Source organism: Felis catus, chromosome C1, assembly GCF_018350175.1.
Source record: "Felis catus isolate Fca126 chromosome C1, F.catus_Fca126_mat1.0, whole genome shotgun sequence".
NCBI classification, from domain to species: domain Eukaryota; kingdom Metazoa; phylum Chordata; class Mammalia; order Carnivora; family Felidae; genus Felis; species Felis catus.
In genome coordinates this window covers 94,907,073-94,935,042 of record NC_058375.1, presented here as the reverse complement: position 1 = coordinate 94,935,042, position 27,970 = coordinate 94,907,073, and the positions used below count along the sequence as shown (strand labels likewise).

At 41.4% G+C, this 27,970-nt stretch overlaps 1 protein-coding gene and 1 long non-coding RNA gene across 6 annotated transcripts; one reads left to right on the top strand and one right to left on the bottom strand.

Moving 5' to 3' along the window:
• Positions 1 to 140: 140 nt before the first annotated feature.
• On the bottom strand, positions 141 to 7,241 carry CHIA (chitinase acidic). The gene is given in 7 exon segments (XM_023258978.2): positions 141 to 1,803; positions 2,597 to 2,738; positions 2,825 to 2,944; positions 3,681 to 3,866; positions 4,149 to 4,272; positions 4,454 to 4,578; positions 7,076 to 7,241. Coding segments are annotated over 7 exon segments (1,134 nt in total). The 5' UTR covers positions 7,232 to 7,241; the 3' UTR covers positions 141 to 1,522.
• LOC109502525 lies at positions 1,746 to 27,970 on the top strand. Of its 5 annotated transcripts, none has more exons than XR_006582857.1 (6): positions 1,746 to 1,860; positions 9,348 to 9,394; positions 9,745 to 9,831; positions 11,526 to 11,619; positions 26,041 to 26,189; positions 27,658 to 27,970. It is a non-coding gene; the product is annotated as an uncharacterized LOC109502525 (long non-coding RNA). The 5 variants fall into 5 exon arrangements; XR_006582856.1 differs by lacking the exon at positions 1,746 to 1,860 and adding an exon at positions 3,564 to 3,798; XR_006582854.1 differs by lacking the exon at positions 1,746 to 1,860 and adding an exon at positions 3,834 to 3,973.

The window sequence follows — 27,970 nt, the reverse complement described above, 5'->3', positions numbered from 1 at the left end:
TTACACTTTTTTGCCTAACACTCTCACTGTCAAAATACAACCGTCATAGGGGTAGAGTTTACCCCTATCTTGTTTACCACTATATCTTTAATACCTAGAACATTACCTGGCACATAATAATCAATAAGTGTTGTGAGCTCATGATTATGTGGTCATTACCCAGAAAGCTATATGTGCCTCATCGCTACCACCAAGGTGGCCACCAACTATGTGCACACTGAGGCCTGTATCAAGGGAGGCAATAAAGTATGGTAGTCAGGACTCTGAGCTCCGGAGCCAGCCTGCCTGGTTTGGGATCTGGCTGTACAACTTAGCTGTGTGTTCTTGGGCAGGTGACCTTTGTGCCTCAGTTTCCAGCAATTAATGTTATCTTCCCTCACAAAGTGGCCGGGAGAATTAAATAATAAAATACAGCTAAAACACTTAGAACAGAGTTTAACATACTGTAAGCCTGGCAGAAAAAAGGAGTCATTATATTGTTATTATAGATTCTTTTCGTTGCAATAAAGGAAACAAAGTTAAGCCCGCTGAAGCAGCAAAGAGGAATTTATCATATAGTGACAGGGGTGCTTTACCAGAGTCTGAAGGCAGAAAGGCATCTAAGTCTCAGGAAGGATCTAGAATCAAAAGGTGGAAAGCCATCTGTAAGTGTTCTCCAACTGGCATGGTGGCTTTTCTCTGTAGCTCCCCTTTGGTCTTCTTCTTGCTGTGTGCCCAGGGCAACTTCCCTTCTCCGCAGTCTCTCACTATAGCTCCTGAGTTTACACATCCCCAAACAAGCCACTCTCAGGGTGTGACAGCCATTCCTTGTCTGTTGCAGACTTCAAGTGTTGATAATCTGATTGGCCCTCTTGATGTCCATCCTAGTCAATCAGCCAAGCCAGGCAAGGAGACCATGCAGTGTAAGCGCAGCAGTTGGTGACCATTGTCATGGTTTCAAAGAAGGGGAAAATCTCCTGATCAAGGGGCATGGCTGGCCCATGGGGTAGGCAGACATTTCAAAAGGAGTCTATCTCACAGATCTTCCCAAAGCTGCCAATTTAGAAGGTGCTGGGCCAGGTTTGGGATCTTAACAGTTGTGAACACAATGCCCCCTGCTTCTGCTTTTCGAGCAAGCCACGCAGGCCTGTGCTCCCTGGTCTCACAGAGTCACTTTGGCTCTTTCCCGAGGACAGTCACCAGGCTACGGACCTATTTTCTTCATGTCCTCATCCCATCCCAGCACCAAACATCCAAACATTTCCTCCCTCATGACAGCCTCCAGCCTTCACGCAGATCAACTGAGGCAAACAGAAGACTGTGGGGTTGTCGCTACCCCCCATTTCCTTACACACTCTTTTGCTCTCCAACCCCTGCACAGCCTGTATTTTCACATCTAGAAAGGTTTCCACCCAAATCACTTAAAACCAAGGACACTCATGTTTTGACTGATGGCTTTTATTGCAGAACTCTAGGCAGGAGCAAGATGCACTAAGCAAGGGAGACTGTTCCGAACCTTTGGGAATGGAGGCACAGGTCAGGTTTATGTCCAGTTGCAGCACTCACAGCTGGGGTCAAAGACAAGCCCCACCTGGCAATTCTGCTGGTACGTGACTCCATTTACGTACCTTCTGTGCCAGAAGGCATTTCTGTTATTCACCACGGGGTAGAGGCCGTTGGCTTTGCCGGCACAGAACCCACTACCCACAGAACTGCCTCCAGAGCTGCTTCCGGAGGAGCTGCTCCCACTTCCACTTCCGGTCCCACTTCCGCCGCTGGGAGGAGAGGTTATGGGCTCAACTGGCTTAGCAGGGCCGGTGCAACCCGAAATAGCACAAAGCAGATTAGTGGACCTGGAAGGGGCACCCAGATTGCCTTGAGGTGAGGAGACTAGTGGCCTTGAGGCGAAAGTCTGGAGGTAGAGTGCTGTTAGCTCAGGATCCCTGCCAGCGAGGAGATCACATGATTACTCCATATTCGGGAATTAGGAAGAGCTATAATTTCAAGCCACTCCAGTTTTAAATTGAAAACGTTCTCTCTTCTTTATGATGTCAAAATCATTAAAAAAAAAAAAAATCACTGAGCACCAGGATGTACCAAATACTTTCCTAGGATCTGGATATATGTGGCAAGCCAATAACCTCTGGGAGAAAAGTCTGGAAAAAAATTAGGGACGTGGTATTTGTCCTGAAGTACAGACTAGAAACATGTGAGCAGTGCTGAAGGCTCTTGTTCAGTCTCCAGGAGGGCTGAGGGAGGGGTTCATATTAATGACCTCCATATTAATAGGGTCCCCTATTAATGAGGGAGGGGTTCATAGAAAATAAATGCTTATATATTGAAAGTCAGCCCAATTTCTTGAGGCTTTCCTTTAAGACTTAGCCGACCTGGAAAACTCACCCAGGTAGGTCTGGCTTGCCATAAGAGCATAACATGGCTGACCTGGAAGTTCAAGGGTAGGGAAAGAATGCAGCACCTGTGTTTCAGCTGGGCAAGAGCAGTGAGGTGAAATGGGAAGTGACTCCCTGGACAGTGGGGGTGGGCAGATATTAGAGCTGCCTTTTGAGTTAGAGAAGGAGCATTTGTCTACCCTGGGCATCCTCCTGTTGTCACTTACTTGCACTCTGCAGTCCAAGGGCTTTCTTCAGGGTATTGATCAGGGGGAACTTGCCCTGGTTGCAGAAAGTGCCTATGAAGTCATCAAGGTCTATGGCCCAGACCATGGCACCTCCAAAATTGTTCTCCTTAAGCCACTGAGCCTGCTTAAGGATAGAGGACAGCAGAGGTCATTTTACTTCCCTGGACTAAGGCTGGGCCCACAGCGTGGCAGAGGGGCTGACCTTACCTTGATATCGAAGCTCTTGACATTATCATAGCCAACCCACTGGTTGCCCTGATAGGCATAAGGAACATCCTGAGGGGTGTCCCATGCCTGAGTGGCTCCATTTTTCAGGAAGGTACAGATCTTTAAAAAATCAAGAGATTCAAATCTTTTAAATGTGACTCCCACGAAAGAAAAAAATAGACACTTGTTTCCTTGTTTTGTTTTTCTCATGTCTCTAATTGGGCGATTTTTCTGTTTTCTAGTTATGGGTTGTTATTTGCAGTAAATAAGATCAAGTTGCTTTTGAAATACTCTCATTATCCCTACTCTTAATGCTTAATTTTGGGAGCCCACATAAATATGAGAGATATAGTTCTTTCATTCCCTTAGGTGCTAATATAAATGACCTTAAATCTGCAGTCTGATGCTTGAATATTGCACATTATAAGTGCTCTTCGGGTGCCTGGGTGGCTTGGTCGATTAAGCGTCCAACTTCAGCTCAGGTCATGATCTTGAGGTTCGTGAGTTTGAGCCCTGCATTGGGCTCTCTGCTGTCAGCACGGAACCCACTTTGGATCCTCTGTCCCCCTCCCTCTGTGACCCTAGCCCGCCTGTGTGTGCGCGCTCTCTCTCTCTCCAAAAACAAATAAACATTTTTTTAAAACTCTAAAAAAAATAAGTGCTCTTCAGACTGGATTAGGTAAGTGAGTTGATTATTTAAACACTTGAAGCATTTAGAGTGATATCTGTGTTTTAAGTAGATAAGTAGTGGACTGAATGAGCGTTCAAGCTTTCTGCAGATTCTAGCCCTAAGGCTACCGTTCAGCACAGCCCATGGAATTCACAGAATTTCCATTGTACAGCCCAGTCTACCTACCTCATAGAAGGCCCAGAACCCAGACTGCCTGGTAGAGGGCCCAGGAGGACCAGCACCAGAGGTGGGGGCACCAATGCCAGTGTTGGAGGGGTCACTCAGGATGAAGGTGTGGCCGTAGGTAGGGAATCCAACGATAAGCTTCTCAGCTGGGGCCCCATTTTCCTTCCGGTAGCTCATGACGTAATCCTGCAACGGCAGTGGGTTAGCCAGAGGCTCCACCCAGCTGATGACCCAATGCTTAGTGACATTAGTCCACTGTTCTAACAGGCAAAATTGTACGATGTTAATAACGGGTAGGTAATATTTCTTCAAAACATTTTGGCGAAATCATAGTTAACGGGATATGATCAGCCACTAAGGCGCATAGTTATCCAAGTGAGACATTTGCAGAATTTTCTTTGTCCCCGAATCTCCATGTGATTTACAGCCTCATCTCTGGTCTTCATGTGCATGCGTGCAGAGACTTACCACATTGAGGTAGGCGTTGCTGCCCTTGTCAGTAGGGTATTTGTACAGGGGGCTGTTCTCTGCAGTGTAGCCCTCCCAGGAGCCAGGGAGGTCATAGGTCATGACATGGATGTAGTCTAGGTACCTGGGGTGGGGTAAGGGATTTAAAAACATTTCTGATGGTCATCTTCCACACATATGCAGGCAAGCGATACCACTTCCAAAGCCTCCTAAACAAGGTCCCTGAATAGCAAGTCAGACTAAGGACAAGTCTACCTTGCAAAAGAGAGAGCTACAGGAGTTTGAGGATAGGGGGAATCACTCACTGGGACAGCTGGAGGATCTCATAGCCAGACTGGATGTTGGAGATGCCAGCAGCTACTGCAGCAGTGACCATCAGCCTGGGCCTGTTGATCTGCTTGGCCTACTGCTCAAAAGCTTCACGCATTTCCTATAGAATAAGCAAGCACTTTAGATCATCTATGAATCTGATTTTAGCTCCTTGAATAATCGTAATAGGTATGTTTGTATAATGCTTTTCTTTTTCAAGATGTTTCCATGTGTTTTATCTTACTTTTTAGTCTTTCAATATCCTGATAACATACATAGTATTGATGATACCAGTCCATTTTAGTGGTATCTAATATGAATAGAAATTAGACATTTTCACCAAAGTCCCACAGCAAGTTAGTAGCCAGGTCATGACCAGAATGCAGGTCCCAGATGAACAGTCAGAGCTCCACTTATATCAGTATACTTTGAACTCACAGTTGCTGCAGGAACTTATATCCAGCTTTTAGCGGTATAGATGTTGCTTCCCTTCATCCAGTAAATGAACTACTTTGTAGGACTGACATCCCGTCAAATGAAACACTGATTTGGCCAGTAAGGGAAGTGGCTACAGCCAGGTGATAGGTTCCCATTCAGCCCTAGCACCTTTATTTTGTATGACTCTAATCTCATTCCGAGGACTGGGTTCAATTTTTATAACTGTGTTCTTAGGGTGTGCCAGAGCGTGTTCCATGGAAGGGTGGGTCTGAAAACTGTCATGTGGTACTGGTTAAAGGAAGTAGGATATTTAAACTGGAAGAAGAGAAATTATAGGTGGGATGTTGTAGCTGTCTGCAAATATTGAACTGATAGATTACAGAAGGTGTTTTTTTCCTTGGTTACTTTAGTGGGTGGAGCTAGAACCAATGACTGGAAGTTATAAATTATGATTGGAGGCATGTTTCGGCTAAGAATAGAGATGTTCTTTCTGATCTCTCAAGCTGTTCAACAAATAAGTAGATTGACTTTTCAACTAGTGAGTTACTTAATATTGAAGCCCTTGGAGGCTGGCTGATGATCTGCTGTATGGAATAGTATAGTAAGAATCTCTGCTTGCCTAGTGGCTCAGTCAGTTGAACATCTATCTGACTCTTGATTTTGGCTCAGGTCATAACCCCAGGGTTGTGGGATCGAGCCCCACGTTGGGGCTCCATGCTAGTGTGGAGTCTGCTTAAGATTCTCTCTCCCTCTGTCCCTCTTTCCTGCTATCATGTTCTCTCTTTCTCTCTCTAAAATAAATAAAATGAAAAAAAAGTTAAAAAAAGAAACTCTCTATTTTGAGAGGGTAAATTTAAAAATTATCCTTGGATCTTCTTACTCCATCCACTTTTCCTTGGTGATCTCTTAATTATCTTCCTCTTCTGATGACTTCAATACAGTATATCAAGTCAGGTTCTTTGTCCTGAGCTCTAGATTGGTCTTCATTCAGTGACTACTGGGCATTCTTATAGGAGGTCCTATAGACTCCTCTCATTCTTCATGTCCAAAGACAAATTCATGAGTCCTCCTTGTTCCAAATCTACTCTTTTTGTATTTACATTTTAGTTAACAGGACAACAAGGCACTCCTTAAAGTCAGAAACTGGAAGCCCTATCTTTTCCACTTTCAATTGGTGTCCAAATCCAATTGATTGTACCCTTGCATACTTGCCCTTTCTGTCCTCTGTTCGGTTCCCTTGGCATCTCTTGCTTGACTTACTGCAATAGCCTAACTGTATCCCTGCCTTCCTACCTCCTTTGAATTTGTCCTCCATGGTTAAGCCAAGAGTTGTCTTTCTAGAACACAAGTTTCATCCTATCTCTCCACTACTTTCAAAGCTTCCCCATAGCCTTGAGAGTAAAGTCCAAATTCCTTAACATAATGTACAAGTCCCACATGGTCTTATTCCTGTGCACGTGTGGCCTCACAATCGTCCTTCTGTCTTCATCTGTGCAGTCCCCATCTTCGCTTCGTTGCTAATACTAGTTGCTTTCAAGACTGAGCTCAAGTGTCCCTTTCTCTAGGAAACTCTTCCTGATCCTGCCCCAGAGCAGAATTAGGTTGCCTCTGTGCTGCTTGATCAAAGCATACTGTAATTGTTGGTTGTTTTCCAACCTTTCACCTCATTTCGTGTTCCCTAAAGCCAAGGATTATCTTATTCTTATCTCCAACCTGACACCTCACCCAGTGTCTGGGACAGAGAGTAAGTGCTCAGTAATAACAGACAGTCTAATAGTGTAATGGTTAGAAGCAGTGGGCTCTGTAGCCAGACTGCATGGGTAATTATGACACCTGCTAGGCATGAGATATTAAGCAAGTTACCTAAACCTTAGTTTCCTCTGTAAAATACAGATTATGGTACTTATAGTATCTAGATCATAGAATAGGTGTACAGGTGAAATGAGTTATAATTCTTAGAATAGTAGAATGCAGAATAGTGCCTGGCATGTAGCACACACGTGTTGTTGTTATCCTTATGAAAAGCTTAGAATGAAGGCATGCTATCTAAGAATCTTTGGGATGCGAAGATTCTGTCATTCTAAATTCCAGTTTAGTTGCACTTGGGAACCACCAGATTATCATTGGAAGGAATAGACTTTGAATCTTCTTGGGCTGGAGATTGCCACATCTCTCCTCACCTGCACCGGGACGGTGAAGAGATGCTTGTCCTGAGGGGGGCTCCCACAAGAGTCAGGGTACTCCCAATCAAAGTCCAGCCCATCAAACTCATACTGGCGCAGGAATTTGATGACTGAGGCAATGAAGTTCTGGCGGTTCTCAGGAGTGGAAACCATGGCAGTGAAGCTGCAGGAGACCCAAAGAACAAACACAGGGTGAGGGAATGCCTTGGCGGTCCCAACACCTTGTAGTAAAATCAGACTTTTATATTTCTGCCTCAGAGCTCTTCACGGAGACCCACAGCCCAGATGTACGTATGCTTCTGGCTTTCTCCTGTCCTTTGTAATCAGTATTCCGCCAGCTGTGGAATCTCAGCACTCCATTTATTTTGTGATCCACCCGGCTCTGAGCTTTCTCCTAGGTTGCGCTTGTTGCTTCGAACACATGGTTACCCAGCTCACTGTGTTCTCCCTCCAGATAGCCTCCCAAGTTCATATACCTTCAGAAAGTCTTGTTTATTTGCCTGGCTTTCTCTTCTCTTCCCCCAGGAGGTAAATAGAAGGGCTATAACACCCTTTGCAGGGGTTGTGTTTTTGAAATACTCTAAGAAGAGGTTGTTTTGAAATCTCCGTAACTAAACCCCTGTGAATGGAATCTCAGAATATCCATCTAAATGTAAACATATAAAATAAATTGTGTTCTACCTTAATATTGCTATTCTGGTAGAGTAATTTATTCCAGTAGCCTGTTTGTTTAATGTGGATCCTTCATACCCTGTCTTAGATTGTGAAGTCTAAAGAAACACAGCTTGTTTTCAATAGCAAATGAACACTAGGCTCTCCCACAGAGGATTTACGGGGCAGTTCCAAAGTTCCAGCCTCCGATGGCCAGGAGAGTTTTCAGCTGGCTGTTCCTATAAAGCAAAGGATAGAAAAGAGAAACTTCAAGATCCATGAATCCTTCTATTTAAAATTACATCGCTTTACTATTGGGTCTGGTCATATACTTTGATGTTGCCTTGGTAAGATATTCTGTAGGATAATTTCCCTTCACTACTGAAGACTTTCTTTGTAAAAATTGTGTTGTTATTCAATACTTAGTATAATACTAAGTGAAATAAGTCAGTCAGAGAAAGACAAATGCCATATGATTTCAAACATGTGGAATTTAATCAAGAAAACAAATAATAGAAAAAAGAGACAAGTAAAAAACCAGACTCATAGCTATAGAGAATAAAATGGTGGTTGCCAGAGGGGATGTGGGGGGCTGGTGGGGAAGATGGGTGAAATAGGTGAAGGAGACCAAGAGTACACTGTATCATGATGAGCACTGAGTAATGTATAGAATTGTTGAATCATTATATTGCACACATGAAACTGATATAATTACGTTAATTATATTTCCACGACAAAAAAAAATTGTGTTGTTGTCATAAATGCACTCAAGGGATGTCAGGATGTCTCAGTCAGTTGAACATCTGACTTTGGCTCAGGTTATGATCTCACGGTTCATGGGTTCAAGCCCCACATTGGGCTCCATGCTGACAGTGTGGATGGAGCCTGCTTGGGATTCTCTCTCTCTCTCTCTCTCTCTCTCTCTCTGCCCCTCCCCTGCTTTTGCTCTCGCTCTCAAAAATAAATAAACATTAAAAAAATAATAAATGCACTCATAATTCTTTAGGGAAGTCCAAATTATGGGACTGGATTTTGTAAAATTAGGAATCGAATAGCAATGATATATAAAAAACTTAAAAGCATAATTGAATCATATTCTATTCCATCAGATGACATATTGCTTGAGCTTAATTGCTTTCTCAGCCTCCAAGATAATGAATATAAATCAATTGCTTAAAGTTATGTACACTTCCTGGAATAGCAGTTCTCAAACAGTTCATACAAGAATGGAGTGCAAGTGTCAGAACGGGAAAACATTAAAATTCTGAGTTTATAGCCTCTTTCTCAGAGATTCTGATTCGTTTGGATTGGGAGAGGGTTTGGCATATTTATCAGGTGCCCCGTGTGATTTTGATTCACAGTCTATGGATCACACCTCAAGAAATACCACTCTAAAGGAGTTTATTTCCTGTTTATCATAACTTAAATTCTAGTAGCTACATTCAAGACAATACCACTACTGATTGTAGCAATGGCCTATAGCCTTATTTCTCCTAGAAATAGCTAAATTGAGCAAATCAGAAATTAGGAGATACTAGGGTTATTGTTTCTTTGTTTTGTTTCATTTTTACACAAATAGAACTTTAAAACTACAGTAGACACTTCTGATTTTTTTCAGTTCAGTGATGTCTGATCTTCAGTGTCTTCCACCTCCTGCTCTCTGATGTGAGTAGCTAAGATGGCTTGCAGTTTCTTGGGTCATAAAAAAAAAAAAAAAAGATATTGACAGGGAATCAAAGACACAGACCTGATGTATTTTGAATACCTTCTAGAGAAGGCAATGTGTTATGTTATCTCTATGTCTGCTACTTAAAGTATAGTTCCTGGACCAGAAGTATCAGCATCATCTGGGAGCTTGTTTGAAATGCAGAATCTTGGTCTCCACCTCAGTCTTGCTGTCTCTGAACTCATTTTAAGAAGATCCCACATGAGTTGTTTCCACATTAATGTTTGGGAAGAACTGACCTAGGAGATAACCAAATTAGATATCTCCCTCTCTCTTACTTGTTTTTCAGGCTGTTGAAAGCTTGATAGAAAGTCACATCATCCCATTCAGTGGTGGTGATCTCGTTGTTCCGCATCCCAGCAAAGGCATAGATCAGGTGAGTACAGAGGCAGGGGTCAATGTCATCAGGTTTGAAGCGCCCAGGCCTGGCTGGTACTGGGCCCAGTTAGTGAAGTAGCGTGTCAGCTGGTAAGCAGAACTTGAAAGTAGTAAGAAGTGAAAACAGTGACCTGATATAGGTGCCACTGAAATGCGCTGTGAATTTTGGCCCTGCCTCTGTTTCCCTCCCTTTGCCTCAATGCCTGATCTCTGTGTGGTGGTGCTGAATGTAAATACCCTTGCAGATGAGTTCAAAGATTCTAGTTTGGAAACTAGTGACTGACTTGGAGTTGGTTATTTTCCACTTCAACAGATTCATTTGGGGATCTTAAGCCTAAGAACCACTTATGAAAGTAAGTCCGGTAGTCCTGTGAAGCCTGGTGAATACCAATTTATAATGCCCGGTGGTCATGCTAAAGAGAATAGCAGTGACAGCCAATCCAAAACAACAGATTTTCTCAATGTCAAACCCATCTGTCTGTGAAGTAGACACTAGTTCCCTTTCCCTCATGTGGCCTATCTCTTGATTTACTTAAAAAAATACATTAATCGACAATTGCATTATGAGTAATTTATAAAGATTTGTGGTTTATGGTAGGAAAAGGTAAAAGACAGAGTTCATGACTTACCTAGCTGAGCATTCAGCAGAAGGGCCAGACCTAGAGTGAAAGAAAACACATGTGCTCTGTACCAATTGTCTATATCCTGTAGAATCTAATTCTGAGGCCTTGGGTGCCGTCTTATGTGCCATAGGTTGTTATAGCCCAGTGACACTTGTGGATTATGCCGAAGAGTAGGCTTTTCAGTGAAGGCACCAATAGATTGACACTTCCCTCTTCTTAGTCAAAAATGGCCACGGTGCTCTCTTCTTCCACCTTCCATGTCAGTAATAAATGTCACTGAATGCAGAGTTCAAAGTCTACTATCTATGGAAAATGTACTTACTGAAATTACCCAGAATGTACTGTACTCAATGAGTACACATCCATCCATGCTTCACCTCCCTGAACTGGGGAGTACAGCCTTCCATAGACAAGGCTCTAAATCAGTGAATTCAATATCTCCTGGAGCTTGGATTTTTTTTAGAACCACCTTTTAGGAGCCCTTACAGTAAAAGAGAAGAACCATGAACTGTGAGGCAAGACTCCAGATGCCTCTCCCTGATTCCACCAGAGCACTTCGGACATAATTGAACTACAGTTTTCATTTAGAAAAGGTCCTGAAACTATAAAAAGTTTGTAAATCACAGCTCTAGAACAACTAATAAACTATGGCTATAGCTTGGCTCTAAGCAATTTACTCACTTAACCCCTTTAAATGACTGAATTTCTAGCTGACATTTTTATGATACATTAGCAACTCAGTAGGATAGTAGGGGAGAAAAGAGAAGTAACCCTCAAAACAGCAGAACAAAGATAACTTGCATAATTCTATCTCCGTTCCTACTAACTTTCATCCCTGGAAAAGTTAGACCAAGGACGCAAGCATGTAAATAAAAATAATAGCAATTAAAATGAGGCGGCGCAGGAAGATGAATGGAGAACAAGAAACCATTGATAAGGGATGAGAAAGTCAGACAAAGCATTGGAAGAAAACAAGCCTTTCTTTTAGGAGCATGCCCATGGTATCAATGAGGGTAGAAATGTTACTAGAGTCAACTGAAATTAAGAGAATATGATTTGTGTATGTCAGGATTCTCTTGGAAATTTAAAATGATGAAAGAAGAATGGAAGAGCCTAGGGGCGTAATGCGAAGGCTATCAGATCCAGAGAGAAGAAGAAATCAGGTAAGAGTAAGGCTCTGTCTCTGACTGGAGACTCACCTGTGAGGAAAATAAGCTTTGCCATGGCTGTCATTGGTACTGGTCTGGCAGAGAGAGCCTGCATTTGCTTTTTATACCATCTGAGTCCCAGGTTATCACGAGGGATTCCAAGTGGAGAGCAATGAACTCAGACGTGTATATAGCTAATCAGTAAATCAACAGATCTCCGCTCCTACAGACACTACACCTTAGACCTGCAACCTACGCTCCCCCACAACCACCACTTTCTCTGCTCAGTAACAACAAAGCAATGCTATGACCCCTAATAAGGTGGTGGGGACCATCACAATGGAAACCACCAGCTTAATAGCTTTTATGGCAGTTCCCAGGGCTGATAAGCATCTGGTTAAACATTCTGATTACGTTTTTGTGTTGTGGACATTTAGTGCCTGGCATCAAAGCATGTCTTTATTGGAAAGTAAATAATAAAAACCCTTAGAAGTTATTAGCTGTTTTAAAACCTTTTTTCCTCTTGGAATTCTTCATGTATAATTTGTACAATCAGTACAAACTTTCCATCTTTAGGTGCTACTTTCTGAACATTTTACCCACACCTGTTCTTAGGAATGACTTTGTCATGACTATATGATAATTTTATCTAAGAAGGTATGGTTTCCAAAATGTCCCCTCTGAAGGTCAGCAAGAACTCACTAGTGTTCCATAGTTCCAAATTACATCCAGAAGATGTTAAAAAAAATATTTTGTGTTGCCGATGGGTAGAGATGACGGTGATGATATTGAAAGGAATCTCTTTTAATAGAAATATTAACAATTTGACTATGTCTAGAATTTTATGTTTGGAATTAATTCCAATCAACGTTTCTAAACATTATCCACTACCATTATCCTGTCATAAATTTCCATTTTAGCCAAAATGGTCTATTTGTTGTCCCCAAACATGTCTTGTGTGCCTTTGCTTATACTGTCTCTCCACTCTTTGCCATAATGTCTTCTCCTTCTTCTCACTGCCTGCCCACTCTTCCAATTCTTCAAAGCCTAGCTCAGACCTTCTCTTTGAAGCTCAGTGATCTTGTCTTCCTCTGAAATATCTTAGGTACTCTAGTACATATTGTCTGTACCATGTATATGCTACTGTCTTGTACAATACCCGGAATGTAGTTGGTGGGCATATGGGTGCCCATCATGGGATATCAACACCTTAGCCCACTTACTGTGAATGCAGACTGGCTTCTCTATCACATTTAGAAACAAAATTGTATGTACTCACCCAACGATAATTCGGTCCTGAGTGCTTAGTTTCTACTCGCAGGACCAGAGAAGGTCTAGTAGAAATGCTGCCGTGGGGGTGTTGGTTGTGAAAATAATAATATCAACAAACACTATGTGCCAGAGATTGTTCTGCATGTTTATATCACTAGGAACTTATTTTTGCAAGTGACTAAAACCAACTGTAATAAGCACAGATTGGTATATTGGAAAAATATGAAGAAGCTCACAGAATCAAAGATAAGAATGTAGGGCTGCCTCAGAGAAGACAGAAATCAAGTCTTTCTTGGGGGAGTGGAGTGGGAGGAGGCCTTAGAATAAACCCTCATTTTATTTTTTATCTATGCATCATTCCACACAAGACCCAAAGTCCCGGGAGAAATAGTCTGTGTAGCTTTGAGCTTGTATCTGGCCCTTGATTAGGGAAAAAACAGGGCACTTGGATTTCAATTTCCATCAGGAATGATCACAAAATGGAATTGTAAAAGAGTGGGGACAGTGAATAATGAGTGACTGAAAAATAATGAATGTTCATCAGAAGGTTCTACTTCATTATTTCAGTTAGCCCATAAAAATGATTATTACCGTCACCCCATTTTGTAGATGAGAAAATTGATCCAACAAATCGTAAGCACCAGATCCAACATTCAGTGCCAAGGTAGTTGCCTCCAGAATGGAAATCTCCTAGTATTTCCACTGCACTGCCTCCTTATATTAAGTAGGCTAGTTGGTGGTCCAAGTTGAACTGGGAAAGGCATTCCCCCAAGGCACCCCGGAGAATATGGTTGGGATAAAGAGCCAGAATTGTGTCAAATCAAGGTTAAGTTAAGGATTTGCAAAAATAGCAAAGCCAGTAGTTTCGGGGTTATCTTGTTTGGCACTATCAGATCTGCTGCTGTTCAGATTTAGTGAGGTATTTTCTATTGAATTGGGTGCCTCTTATCCTATATCCGTGACCTGCAGATAAAACACCCCTTCTTAATATCTCCTTAGGAGCTCCAGGTGAGTCCTTATCAAGCTTGCATCCCATCTGAGCACTTGAGTGTTGGCAAGAATTATAAGATTTAGAGAATAATAAAGGTTTGAAAGGGCTGCATTGTGTATCCTTCCATGTTATTCAATGTTTTTCAATAAGCATTATTTTTAGACTCCCAAATTGTACCACATACATGAGTTTGATGTGCATTTAAAGAAAAATATTAAAATGAAGACCCTTGTTCCACTGCCCAGCTTAAAAGTGATAATATTACCTTTGAGTGTTACTCTGTATGTCCTTATACAACACTGTACTCAGTGTTTGTCATTCCCCTGAAGCGAGCGACTCTCCTGAATTTTGTGGTAACCATTTCCTTGTTTTATTTATAATTTCACCAAATATACCTATATCCCTAAATTATATATTCAATAGTTTTATAATTTTTTATCATATTAATAATATCCTCATGAGTTTTAATATGTTCATTAGTTTTGACTCTGTTTAAGTGAAATAATGCCAAGTGTATTCTTCTATTTCTTGCTTTTTTAGCTTAGCATTAAGTTTTCGAAATACATCCACATTGTTACAAGTAGCAGCTGTTTTCTTATTTTTGTAGCTGTATGGTATTCTATTATGGTATTCTATTAAATGAATATGCCTCGATTCACTTATCCTTTCTGTATAGAGCAACATGTGGGTTGTTTCCAGCTTTTCCCTCTCTATGCTGTTACAGGCATCTCTTAACATGTCTCTTGGTGAATATTTGCAAATTTCTCCAGTGTTTATATTGAATAAGATGGCTGCATGAAACAGAACATGCATCTTAAAACTTGCTATTTAGCTAGACATCTTTTCTGAAGTATTTGTATCAGTTTGCACTACCAACAGCAATGTAGGAGAATTCCCATTACTCCACATCTTTGCCAAAACTTGGTATCATCAGATTTTTAAATTTGTGTCGTGGTAGATAGTTTTTGTTTTTATCTCTCAAGTGACTAATAAGGTTGAGCATTTTTAAACATTTTAAACATTTATTATCCACTTGTGTTCCTTTTCTGTGAAATGTCCGCTCATGTCTTTTGCCCATTTTTCTTTTTTTTTTAATTTTTAAAATTAATTTGAGAGAGACAGAAGGAGACAGAGTGAAAGTAGGGGAGGGATAGAGAGAGAGGGAGACACAGAATCTGAAGCAGGCTCCAGGCTCTGAGCTGTCAGCACAGAGCCTGATGCGGGGCTCAAACTCACAAACCGTGAGATCATGACCTGAGCCGAAGTCACTCGCTCAACCGACTGAGCCACCCAGTCTCCCCAGTGTTTATTTATTTTTAAAAGAGAGAGACAGGGTGTGAGCAGGGGAGGGGCAGAGAGAGAGAGACACACAGAATCTGAAGCAGGCTCCAGGCTCTGAGCTGTCAGCACAGAGCCTGATGCGGGGCTTGAACTCGTGAACTTCGAGATAATGACCTGAGCTGAAGTCGGATCCTTAACCGACTGAGGCACCCAGGAGCTCCTCTTTTGCCCACTTTTCTGTTGGGTTGCCCACTAATTTATTAATCCTTTATAGGAGTGCTTTATATATTTAGAATTGTGGTTATTTCTTCTCCCATCAGGGTCTTGTCTTTTCACTTTCTTCATGATGTCTTATGATTTTAAAAAGTTCTTGGGGCGCCTGGGTGGCGCAGTCGGTTAAGCATCCGACTTCAGCCGGGTCACGATCTCGCGGTCCGTGAGTTCGAGCCCCGCGTCGGGCTCTGGGCTGATGGCTCAGAGCCTGGAGCCTGTTTCCGATTCTGTGTCTCCCTCTCTCTCTGCCCCTCCCCCGTTCATGCTCTGTCTCTCTCTGTCCCAAAAATAAATAAATGTTGAAAAAAAAAATTAAAAAGTTCTTAATTGTAATGTAGTCAAATATGTACAACTTTTCCTTTATGGCTTACTTTTGTGTGTACGTGTATCTTATTAGAAAACAAAAAAATCCCTCCCCACCCTGAGAATATAAATATTCTTTTTTATTTTCTTCTAAACTTCTAAATGTTGCCTTTAAATTTAAGTCCTTAATTCATCAAATTTGTTTTTGTGCATAGTGTATGGACTAATTTTATTTTGTTCTGTATGGGTAACTAGTTGTACCAGCATCGTTTATGTATAATCCATCTTTCTTACACTTATCTGAAATGCCACTTCTATCATAACTCAAACCTGTCGCATGTAATGTTATCTAGTCACATCTCACCCTACCACCCCCACCTCCTTTTACACACACTGGTCTTATATCATCAGGAATGTCTTAGTCATCATGGCGCTTTGTGTTCCCATTTCAAGTTTATAATTCACTTGCCAACTTTCATGAGAAACATCATTGGAAGTTTGATTAGAATTACATGGAATGACACTGGGGAAAATTGAGATCTTTGTGGTACTGTCTTTCTATCCATGAATATGGGTTGTCTCTCAAACTATTTACGACTTTTGGGGTGCCTGGGTGGCTCAGTTGGTTAAGCATTTAACTCTTGATTTTAGCTCAGGTCATGATCTCACAGTTCGAGGATCGACCCCCACATCAGGCTCTGTGCTGACAGTGCAGAGCCTGCCTGGGATTCTCTCTTCCCCTCCCTCTCTGCCCCTTCCCTGCTCATGCACACACACTCTCTCAAAATAAAATAAATAGATATTTAAAAACGTTTACATCTTTTAAAATGTCTGTTAAAAAGTAATATAGTTTTCTCCATAGTGGTTTTTCACATCATTTGAAAAAGGTGTATTCCAAGGTACTATATATATTCTGTCTCTATTATAAATGGTATCATTTAAACCTCATTTTCTGTTCATTGCTTGTGTATATAAATGCAATTAATTTTTATATACACATTTGAGTCCAGCAACATTATGAAGCATGCTTATTAGTTTACATAATTTTCTATGCTTTTGTTTTGTTTCCTATGTAGTGAGTCATATCATCTGAGAACAATGGCAGTTTTATTTTTTCATTTCTAACATGCATAGCTAAAGAGCTACCACATAAAAAAGCAATGAGAGACTGGCCCATGCGGTCAGTCTAAGTACGAGTGCCAATTTATTCACATACAAAGAGGGACACAACTGGCACAATGGTACGGCCAGTCAATTGCATAGATCAATTGTGGCATACAGCCACACCTGCCTGGCATAGCGGTTCCCCATGGAACAGAACAGGGTACCAAAGTGGACTCTAGAATCATAGACTGGGTTTCCAACCCTGGTTCTCCTTCTTCCTAGGTGTGTACATTAGACAAGTTATTCCACCTGTTGGCCTCGGTTTCCTCCCTCATAACCTCTGGATAATAATAGTTCTTACAGGGTCATTGTGAGGATTAAATGAGATCACCTATGTAACTCACCTTGCACTGTACTTAGCACATCTTAGGTATTTAATACATTTTAGCCATTATTAGTCTTCCCAAACTGAGGATCTGAAATCCTTGGATAGACAAGGCGCAATTATGGTTGCTGGTGGAGTTGGCACACTAGACTTTGTGTACGGATTAATGACATGCTTCAAATATGAATTTGTTAGTTTTCTAATACAGATTTTAAATAAAATACCAAGTCATGAGAAAATTCGACTTGCTTTTTGCTGTATTTCCTCAGCTGACAGAGGAAGAAAACTACTAATCCTCTACTACTATCCTCTGTGTGTTTGTAGAGAGGAGTATATAAATTAATTTTTTTTAATTTTAGAAGTGGTCCTACTTGAAAAAGGCTACCATTCGAATCTGGCAGGGAGGAAAAAAAGTGTTTCAGAAGTGGTGAATTTCCTGCTCTGGAGATGTTCAAGTACAGGCTGGAAGATATCTAAGGTCACCTAGTAAAAGACTTTCATGGTCATAGACAGTAGATTTGCTGACTGTTAGAGCCTCTTCTAACCCATTTGATTCTTGCTATTCCTCCGAGAGGGAGGCAAGCTAGACTTTATTGTTCCTACATACAGATGAGGAAATGGAGAATGAGAATTTGATGAAATTAAACAGTCAGATGTGTAGCCTGAACTGAGGCTCAGAGTTGCTGACTCCTAGTCCAGTATTTATCTTTCTTCTTGATGAATTTTATTTCTACTAATGCAGCCTAAGACTGTATTATGTTTTGCAACAACTTCATTGTGTGGTTGTTTCATATGGAGTTTCTTACACAAAATGGACTCAAATCTCACTCACTGTGTGCTTGGGAAATAGATTTTTTTGTAACCCTATGCATATTTTCATTATATACATCATTGTGTTTTGTGTCACTTGTTTATAGTCTACATCTCCTACTAATAGGTAAGCTCCTTGGAGGCAGGTACTATTTTTTATGCATCTCCATATCTCTATGATTTAGATAGTTCTTGGAATTTCAAAGATGAGACTACAAGTGATGTTGAGGAGGGCTATGACGCCTACCCCATAGAAAGGTGACTTCTTTGTATCCAGAACAAATAATGAACACAGAGTCCCAGAAGGGAATACTGGAAAGCTAAATGGTTGGGTGAACTTTCTGCAGGGTGCGGGTGTCATTTTGTTGAGATTGGCTGAGGAAGATGCTCATTCATAAGGAGGAAGATCCCCTCATGGGTACAGTATACCAGCCAGAAAGTGTCATGGATGGCCAGGGTCAACCAGTCATTGATTGTTCTCCTTATTGATAAACATAAGCATTCTGTGGAGCTGAACAAGGCCATCATCGGGAGATGCACTACAAAGGTCAAACTATAACTGAGTAATGACTAGAACATTGGTCCCAAGTCAGCTCTATTGACCACAGAGCCAGTAACATCCCAGAGGGAAAGAAGTCTCCTGCATGGCCTACTAGGCCTAGTACCTACAGTCCTTCACTGACAGGGGCTTACATTGGCAGATACTGGGTGGGATAACTGGGTGGGATAACTCAATAAAATATTTTAAAAGGATAGTGACATTAGGAGATACCAGAATGGCTCCTGGCTCCTCCCAGTTGCACCTACTTCTGGACTATAGATTCAATCAGAAAAAGACAAATACCATATGATTTCACTCATATGTGGAATTTAAGAAACAAAACAAATGAACATGGAGGGGGAGGAGAAAAACCAAGAATCAGACTCTTAATTATAGAGAACAAACTGATGGTTACCAGGGGGAATGTGTGTGTATGTGTGTGTGTGGGTGGGGAAGGGGGGGGTTAAATAGGTGATGGGGCTTAAGGAGTGCACTTGTGATAGGCACTGGGTGTTAATGTAAGTGTTGAATCACTAAATTCTACACCTGAAACTAATATTACACTCTATGTTAACTAACCAGAATTTCCATTAAAAACTTGGAAAAAAAATAGATTCAGTAGCATGAAGAGTAACAAAAAGAGTCCACCATCTGTGAGAGTTGCATTTAAGAACTTGGGGCAACCTGATTGATAATTCTCCTAGGAGGGTCTAATGCAAGACAGTGGGAATGCATCACCACCCCACATCCTATGATTTCAGAGGTTTCCTTCCTACCTAGCAAGGGATTTTTTTTCTACCTCCATAAATATCAATGGCATTTTTCTCATACCTGGGACCATCACCTAGGTGGGAATCTTGAACCAACACTTTCCCATTTCCGTGGTCATGCAATAGTTGGAGCCCTTCATTTGCACCAGCAACAGGGTAAGAATGGCTTCTCAGTGCCCACATGGCAGAGTATTGGACCCTGAGCAAGGGAAAGGTCATAGGCCAAGCTGCAATTGGGTAAACCATCAACAGCCAGGTAAAGATAGCAGAGACCCAGGCTATTCTCCACCTGTCCCTTAGTGCAGCAGTCCTGATTTCACAGTTGCTAAGACAGGTTTGGGGGAACAGAAAGAAATAGCTGTGGGAAGGGATATCTGGATTGGGTCCCCAAATCACAGTTGTTCAGCACCAGAAAACTTCCTGTCCTCAGACTCCTAGGTTCCTAACAGATGGCTGAGAACAGATGGACTGTTGCTGGGAATGGCTCTATTTAGGATATTTATAGCATTGGGAGAGCAATCCAGTTAGCATACCAGTTGGAGTGAACACTAGGCTTAAGCAATTTGTCTTTGTGTTGACATATCTGCGTTCTCTCACTCTCATCCTCTGTGGGTAATAAGAAACATGAAATAGCCATCAGATTAGGTTTGGACATTGTCTTAGTTTGCTCGGGCTGCCATAACAAAATACCATAGATTGGATGACTTAAACAACAGAAATTTATTTTCTCATAGTTCTGGAGGTTGGAAAGTCCAAGATCAAAGTTATGTCAGGATTCAGTTCCTTGTGAGAGCTCTCTTCCTGGCTTACAGACAGTCACCTTCTGGCTGTATTGTCACACGAAAGAGAGATAGAGACAGAGGCAGGGGCAGATCTAGTGTCTAGGGCACAGTTCCCTTGGCTCACAGCTCCATCCTTGTAACCTCATTTAACTTTAATTACTTCCTTAAAGGCATTCTATCTCCAATACGATATCTCCAATGAATGATCCTCTCATGACCGTCTTATTCTCAGGTAGCCCACAACAATCTAGCAGACTATAAATCTAGGTCTGAGAGAGAGAGAGAGATCCTGGGCCTTAGATGTTGGGTTTTTTTACCTTCTTAATTACTGAAGAACCAAACTCCTCCTGGTGAGATTAGAACATAGGCTCTAACAGCAGAACCTTGGCTTTCAGCTCCACCCACTGTCTCAGTATCCAACAATTGGGAGAACACTTGGCTTTCCCTGGTGTAATCTTAACCCTTGTGATTACAGCACTATTACTGGGTGGAAACTGGCTGAAGTCCTGATTCACATGTCAGCTCTCTGCCAGGATAAAACCCTAGGCCATAGGCTATAGTTGGTGTCCAGAGGCATAAGGCCAACTTCTTCTCCAGGAGGCCGGCCTTCAGGGCATCAGTGAAGTTAATCATCACTCCTCAGCTGTCTTCCAAGAAAAACTTACAAAGAACCATCATAACTGAGACATATCTTGGTTAAATTGTTGAATTCTTCAGGCACCGCAAAGAAAAATTTATCAAATAACTTAAACTGTATGGGTTGATGAAGCGGTAGGAGGTACCCACGGACCCCAAACATCCCCACAACAATATTCGAGGCCAGAGCACAATGGAGCAATGCCTACTATCTAAGGCTAAGTTTACCTGGAAGTAGTTCATGTGAGAGTAATTTATTTTGGTAGTGGAATCCAGGAAGCAGGAATAAAAGATGGAAGAATGAAAAACAGGGGAAAGGGGAAAGATGAATACAAAAATATATTATTAAGTAGACCATTGCTAGGGGCAACTAGCCCCAGTCCCGGTCCCAGTCCCTTGGGACTGTCTTAGAAGTCTTATGAAATGTGTTTCTAGACCATCCAGAGAAGGAAAGTGGCAAGACCATGATCCCCTGACCCCCCAGGGATGATATTAACTCCTCTGCATGTGCAAGTTGTCTGTGCTCTGGTGGAAGCCTATGTCTGAGAAGCCCCAGGTGGGAGGCCCAAAGTGCATGGCACACACAGGCGTGAAGCGAGGTACTACGACTCCATGAAGGTGATTGAAACTTATTCAGAGCTGGTTGCTGCAACCGTGACTGAAGGTAAAAGGGTAAAGCAGAGAGAATTTGAAATGGTGCTGAGAGGTTTTGTCTACACCTACAGAGTTCTGAAGAAGAGAAAGTATCGGCCTGTCCTGTCATACTCTGCCAAGGAATTATGCAAGTATGAAAAGAACAGGCAGGCGTTCTCACATGTGAAGGGACCCAAGGACTGTAGCAGCCATGGTGCTACTTACAAAAAGAGTTCAGCTGCAAAGTCAGTCAAGAACAACGATGACAAAAAGTACAAGAAAAGCCACAGGAACAGAACTAGCTCAATATGCAATGCCAGAAAAATTAAAAAAAAAAAAAAAAAAAGAACCAATACAAAATTTTGAGGAAAAGAGTGAGCCCAGAGGTTTTTTTTTTTTTTTAATTTTTTTTTAACGTTTATTTATTTTTGAGACAGAGAGAGACAGAGCATGAACCGGGGAGGGTCAGAGAGAGGGAGACACAGAATCTGAAACAGGCTCCAGGCTCTGAGCTGTCAGCACAGAGCCCGACACGGGGCTCGAACTCACGGACCGCGAGATCATGACCTGAGCCGAAGTCGGCCGCTTAACCAACTGAGCCACCAGGTGCCCCGAGCCCAGAGTTTTATGTCTAACAAGCTGTTGATCAAATATAAAGCCAATGGTCAGGCATTTTCACACCTGTGGGAAAATGGAAGACCACAGCTTCAGGCCTTTCATGGCAAAGAAAAATGAAACAAAGGAGGAAATGAATTAGAGAATCCAGTATTAGAGAAGCTGTAGTAAAAGTACTGGTCATGAGCATTTCATTCATCTAAACCTAAGAGTTCTACTATAAAAGGAAGTGATATTAAAACTATTGCGTAAGTGAAAATAACATAAAATCTGGAGGTGACAAGTATCGGAAGAGTGTTAGATGGTTAGTTTTCACACTCTAACATTGAAGCAGGAGCTTAAACATGTAAGTCCAGCTCCTAGTTTCCATTCTCTTTTCCTTCTTAACCCATTTCTTTGCTTTCTTTTGAGGCACATCAGATCGGTTTGTGTATTCTGTCTTCAGTTGTTTTCCTTCCATTCTTTCTTGAACCAACTCCACTCAGGCTTTTGCCACTAAGCGGGGTATCACCTCTGTTCTTCGTGATGACCCACATGTTGTTGAATCTAGTGGTCAACTCACGGACTGCATTTTACTTGACCTACTGGCAGTATTGGACACAGTTGTTCACTTTCTTCTCTTTCCAGACACTTGACTCTCTTGGTGTTCTCCCTCGTGCATCCATCCTTCTTGCATCTTCATTACTCTTTGCTACTTTTTTCTGATGCCTCTGGATATTGGAATGCCCAGAGCTCAGTCCTAGGACTCCTTGCTTTCCCTTTCCATACTCACTCTTTTAAAGATTTCATCCAGTCTATTGACTTTTTTTTTATTTTTAAAAAATGTTTATTCATTTTTTAGAGAGAGACAGAGCATGAGTGGGGGAGGGGCAGAGAAAGGGGGAGACACAGAATCCGAAGCAGGCTCCAGGCTCTGAGCTGTCAGCACAGAGCCTGATGTAGGGTTCGAACTCAACAACCGTGAGATCATGACCTGAGCTGAAGTCGGACACTTAACTGACTGAGCCATCCAGGGACCCCTAGTCTATTGACTTTAAATACCAACTACATTCCAACCTCCCAGACATTCTTGTCCAACTGTCTTCTCAACATATCCACTTAGAAAGCTAGTAGGAATCTTAATTCAACATGTCCAAAACTGAATTCATGACGTACTCTGAGAGCCCACTCTACCTTCAGCCTTCCTCATTTCAGTCAATGGCAACTCCATATTTGCAGTTCCTTGGGCCAATATGCTGGAACTATCCTTGAATCCTCTTCTACCCTAGCCATACTCTACTTACAATCCATAAAGAAATCTGTTTATCTAAAGAAAAAAAAAAGCTTTATTTTTTTGAGACAGAGAGAGAGAGAGAGAGAGGGCACAAGTGAGCAAGGAGCAGAGAAAGAGGGGAAGGGAAAGAGAGGGAGGGGCAGAGGGAAAGAGAGGGAGAGGGAGAGAGAGAGAAGTGGGTCTCACTCGAAGCGAGGCTCTTGTTCACCCAAAGTGGAGCTTGAGCTCACCCCATGCGGGACTCAAACTCACAAACCGTGAGACCATGACCCGAGCTGAAGTCAGATGCCTAACTGACTGAGCCACCCAGCACCACCCTCCCCTAAAAAGCTTTAAAACGCAGCCTAAATTCAATTGCTCCTGACCACTGCCTGCTGCTGCTACCCTACGTTGAGCCATCGTTTCTCTCCTAGATTACCGCAACAGCCTCCAAACTACATTCTCAGCAAAGCAGCCAAATTATTTTAAAATAGAGGTCACATCATTTGTCTACTTAAAAGCCTTCAAAGTTTCCCGATTGCTTCAGAGTAAAGGCAGAAGTCTTTATAATGCTCTCTAAAGCCTTAAGCCAGGGTCAGCAAGCTACTGTCTGAGAGCCAAATGTGACCAACCTATTGCTTATTTTCTTGTACAGTAGCCTGGGAGCTAAGAGTGAGTTTTACATCTTTAAATGTGTAGAAAAAAAAAATAAAAAGAACCTTTAGTGACACATGAAAATTATACAAGATTCCAACTTCAGTGTCCATAAATAGCATTTTATTGGAACAGAGCCATGCATATTCATTTATGCATGGTCTCTGGCTGCTTTCACCACTATTACGACAGCAGGGTGAGTAGTTGCAGTGAGACCATATGGCCTGCAAAGCCTAAAATATTTACTAACTGGCCCTTTACAGAAAAAGGTGGCCAACCACTGCTTTAAACAATCTGCTCTCTCTTGACCACATCTATAACTTCCCCTCCAACTCCTCTCCCTTTGCTCCCTTTTCTCCAACCAGACCGGTCTCCTTGCTGTTGTTCCTTTTCTACATCAGGAATTTTTTCTTAGGGCCTTTGTACTGATCTTTCTCTCCACAATACTGTCCCCCAGATAGCCACAAGGCTAACATTTTTGCTCTCTTATATATTTGCTCTGGTAATTTGTGAGCCCCGTGTAAAATGAAAACACGCAACTCCAGGTTCAAAAATGATTAAGGATCCAAGTGACGTTAACAACAGAGCATTAAAGCAAGCACAGTGGTCACGCGCCTAAGAAACTGGCTGGCCGCCCTATTTCAAACAGCAACCCCTCCCCTAGGAGCCTCCAGGCCCTCTCCTCTCCTCTGCACTTTTTATAACACTTTTCATCATCCAACGTACTACATGGTTTATGTATTTATTATATTTATTATTTAATATCTGTCTCCTCAGCTAAAATGTAAGCTCCATATGAACAGGGATCTTTCTCTCCTTTACTGCTGCATTTCAAATACATAGTATTGTACCTGGAATATAGTAGGTGCTCAGAAAGTAAGTGTAATAAATTTTATTGAAAAAAGTGTATGAAATCCAGCAATTACCATGGTTTTATTTATTTTATTTTATTTTATTCGTATTTTAAACTCAAATAAAACAAAATATACTTATTTATTAAAAAGAGCATTTCTGGGGCACCTGAATGGCTCTGTGAGTTAAGCTCTGACTCTTGATTTCAGCTCAGGTCGTGATCTCGCAGTTTATGAGTTCGAGTCGCATGTTGGGCTCTGTGCTGACAGTGTGGAGTCTGCTTGAGATTCTCTCTCTCTCTCTCTCTCTCTCTCTCTCCCTTTCTCTCTGCCCCTTGCCTTCTCTCTTTCAAATAAATAAACTTTTTTTTTTTTTAAAGAGCATTTCTACTTGTGATTTACAAAATTTTTTCTGTCTGGCCATTCTTCTTTCATTTGTACAAATATTGGCTGATAGGTACATAATATTAATAAGTACTCAGAAATATAGTTGATGGAATTAGCCCTCTAGGAAACTGCTGTTTGTATTTTGTAACTGTGTAGTATGTTCAACTCCTAAGTTATGTACATGTATTATTTTGACAAAAACTAAAATTTAGATTTTAAAAAAGATAAAGGCTGAGAATTGAAAAAAAGTAGTATGAGTCCTCAGATTGAAAGTGACCATTTAGTATCAGGCAGAAGGGGAAAAAAAAATAAAACCACACCTAAACATAAAAGTAAAAATAAACTAAAATAGTGGAATTGCAGAACTTCAATGAAGAGAAGTGATAAAGGTTTGGTAAGAAGGGGAAAAAAGTAACATTGATAAAATTGACATAAACTTCAATGAATCCTTTTCTTACTTTCAAAACCCCTCACATAAAGCTCTTCAGAGTGGGTAGAACATTCTGCATTATTAGAGGTGCAGTTTTGGTGGTAAACATGGGCAGAATTAGAAAAGAAGCCTTCACCTATGATTCTGTCCTGTTGATTTTATTCCAGGCTGCTATGCTTATTTGTGCAAAATTTTGGGTGCTGAGGGATCTCTGTCTTGCCAGGCCTGCATCCTCCCAGCATTATCTAGACAGAATTTTCTTGAATTCTGCTAGAATAAGAAAGTTGTGCAGTTTATCTGTAATATGCCTACTAACTCCAATCCTTTTATTTCTATAGTTGGTGTTTGTCATTTGTGATCATCCAACATCTTTGCACACTGTACCTACTGTTTGATCATTTCTTCCTTACGAATCCCACTTTCCCAACTAGAAGTCAGAAACTCATGTTTCCTGTCTCACTCACAGCTAGTGATCAAGCCTGTGACCTAGAATCTGGCAATCAGCGTGAGTCCTGGATTTCAAAGTAAGCAGCGTAAGAGGTGGCCGTATGCGAGAGAATCCACCTTCTAGGAAGTGCCATGGTGGACGTGACTTGTTCTTCCAGGGCAGCAATGGTAAGCTGCTGCCACCCAGTCCTGAGTGTCATTAGCTGTAGACAGTTGGACACTGTGCTATCTCAACTAGAGCCACCCCCACAGTAGACAAGCACTGTCTCCATCTCTCTCACTTTTCCAGAGACTCTGTGGGTCAAAACATATATTTTAATAAGCTCCATTATTGCTTGGATTAGCCAGAGTATAGTTTATTACTAAAAACTGAGAACTCTGGCCATGAATAAAAAGCCTTCAATTAACATTGTACCCAATGGTGAAAAGCTGAAAGCTTTCCCTGCAAAATCAGGAATAAGGCAAGTGTTCCCTCTTTTGCTCCTTCTGTTCGGCATAGTACTGGAAGTCCTAGCCAGAGGCATTAGGCAAGACAAAGAAGTAAGGTTTTTCACAGCAACAAAACAATAAGCAAAATGAAAAGGCAGCCTATGGAATGGGAAAAAATATTGGCAAACCATAAATTGGATAAAGAGTTAATATCCAAAATATGTAAAGAACTCATACAACTCAATAACAACAACAAACCACCCCCCAAGCAGTCCAATTTAAAAATAGACAAAAATGTTCAAAGAATCCATCTAAAGGGCCAAAAGGTGCATGAAGAGACGCTCAGCATCACTAATCATCAGGGAGAGCCAAATCAAAACCATGATGAGATATCATCTCACACCTGTTAGAATGGCTGTCACCAAGAAGACAAAACACAATGTGTTGGTGAGGATGTGAAGAAATGGAAACCGTCGTGCACTGTTGGCGCGAATGTCAATTGGTTCAGCCACAATACAAAAAGTATAGAGGTTTCTCAAAAAATTGAAAATAGAACCACCAGCAATCTCACTTCTGGGTCAAAGGAAGTGAAAACATGATACTGAAAGATATCTATACTCCTACCTTATTGCAGCGTTATTCACAATAACCAGGATAACGGAGACAACTTAAGCGTCTACCAACAGATGTACACAATATACACAAATACACACATACACACACACACACACACACACAATGGAACACTATTCAGCCATGAGAAAGAAGGAAATCCTGCCATTTGTGACAACATGGCTGGATCTTGAGGATATGATGCTAAACGAAATAAGTTAGTCATAAAAAGACAAATACTGCATGATTTCACTTACATGAGATGCCTAAAGTAGTCAAACTCTGTGACATAGAAATCAAGATAGTGGTTGCCAGGGGCTGGGGGTGAGGGAAAAGGGACGGTTGCTGTTCATTGGGTATAGACTTTCAGTTTTTCAAGGTGAAAGTTTTGGAAATCTGTTGCACAATAATGTGATTAAGTTAACCCTACTGAACTGTACATTCACGGTTAAGATGGTAAATTTTACGTTATGCTCTTTAAAAAAAAACAAAAATTTTTAAGAACCCCAATTAATACAACCTCCAGTTTTTAAGTTATTTAAACTCATGTTTTAACTTTGCTTTGGATAATAAAGCTTTTTTTGTTTGTGTTCAGTTCAAGAAAGCCTTCTAAACAAGGTCTCTGAACAGCAGGCAGACCAAAGATGAGTGTCTCCTGAACAAGTGATACATGGAGGAGATGGGGAAAAGTCACCACTCACCAGGACATCTGGGGGAATCTCATAGTCAGACTGGATGTTGGAGATGCCAACAGCTACCGTGGTGGTGACCATCAGCCTGGGCTTGTTAATATGCTTGGCTTATTCATAAGCTTCACATGTCTCCTGTACATAGGAGAAAGTCTATGAACATCAACTCTTGAGTTGATTTCCATGACCACTCTTTGAATTAAATTAATCTTTCCCATT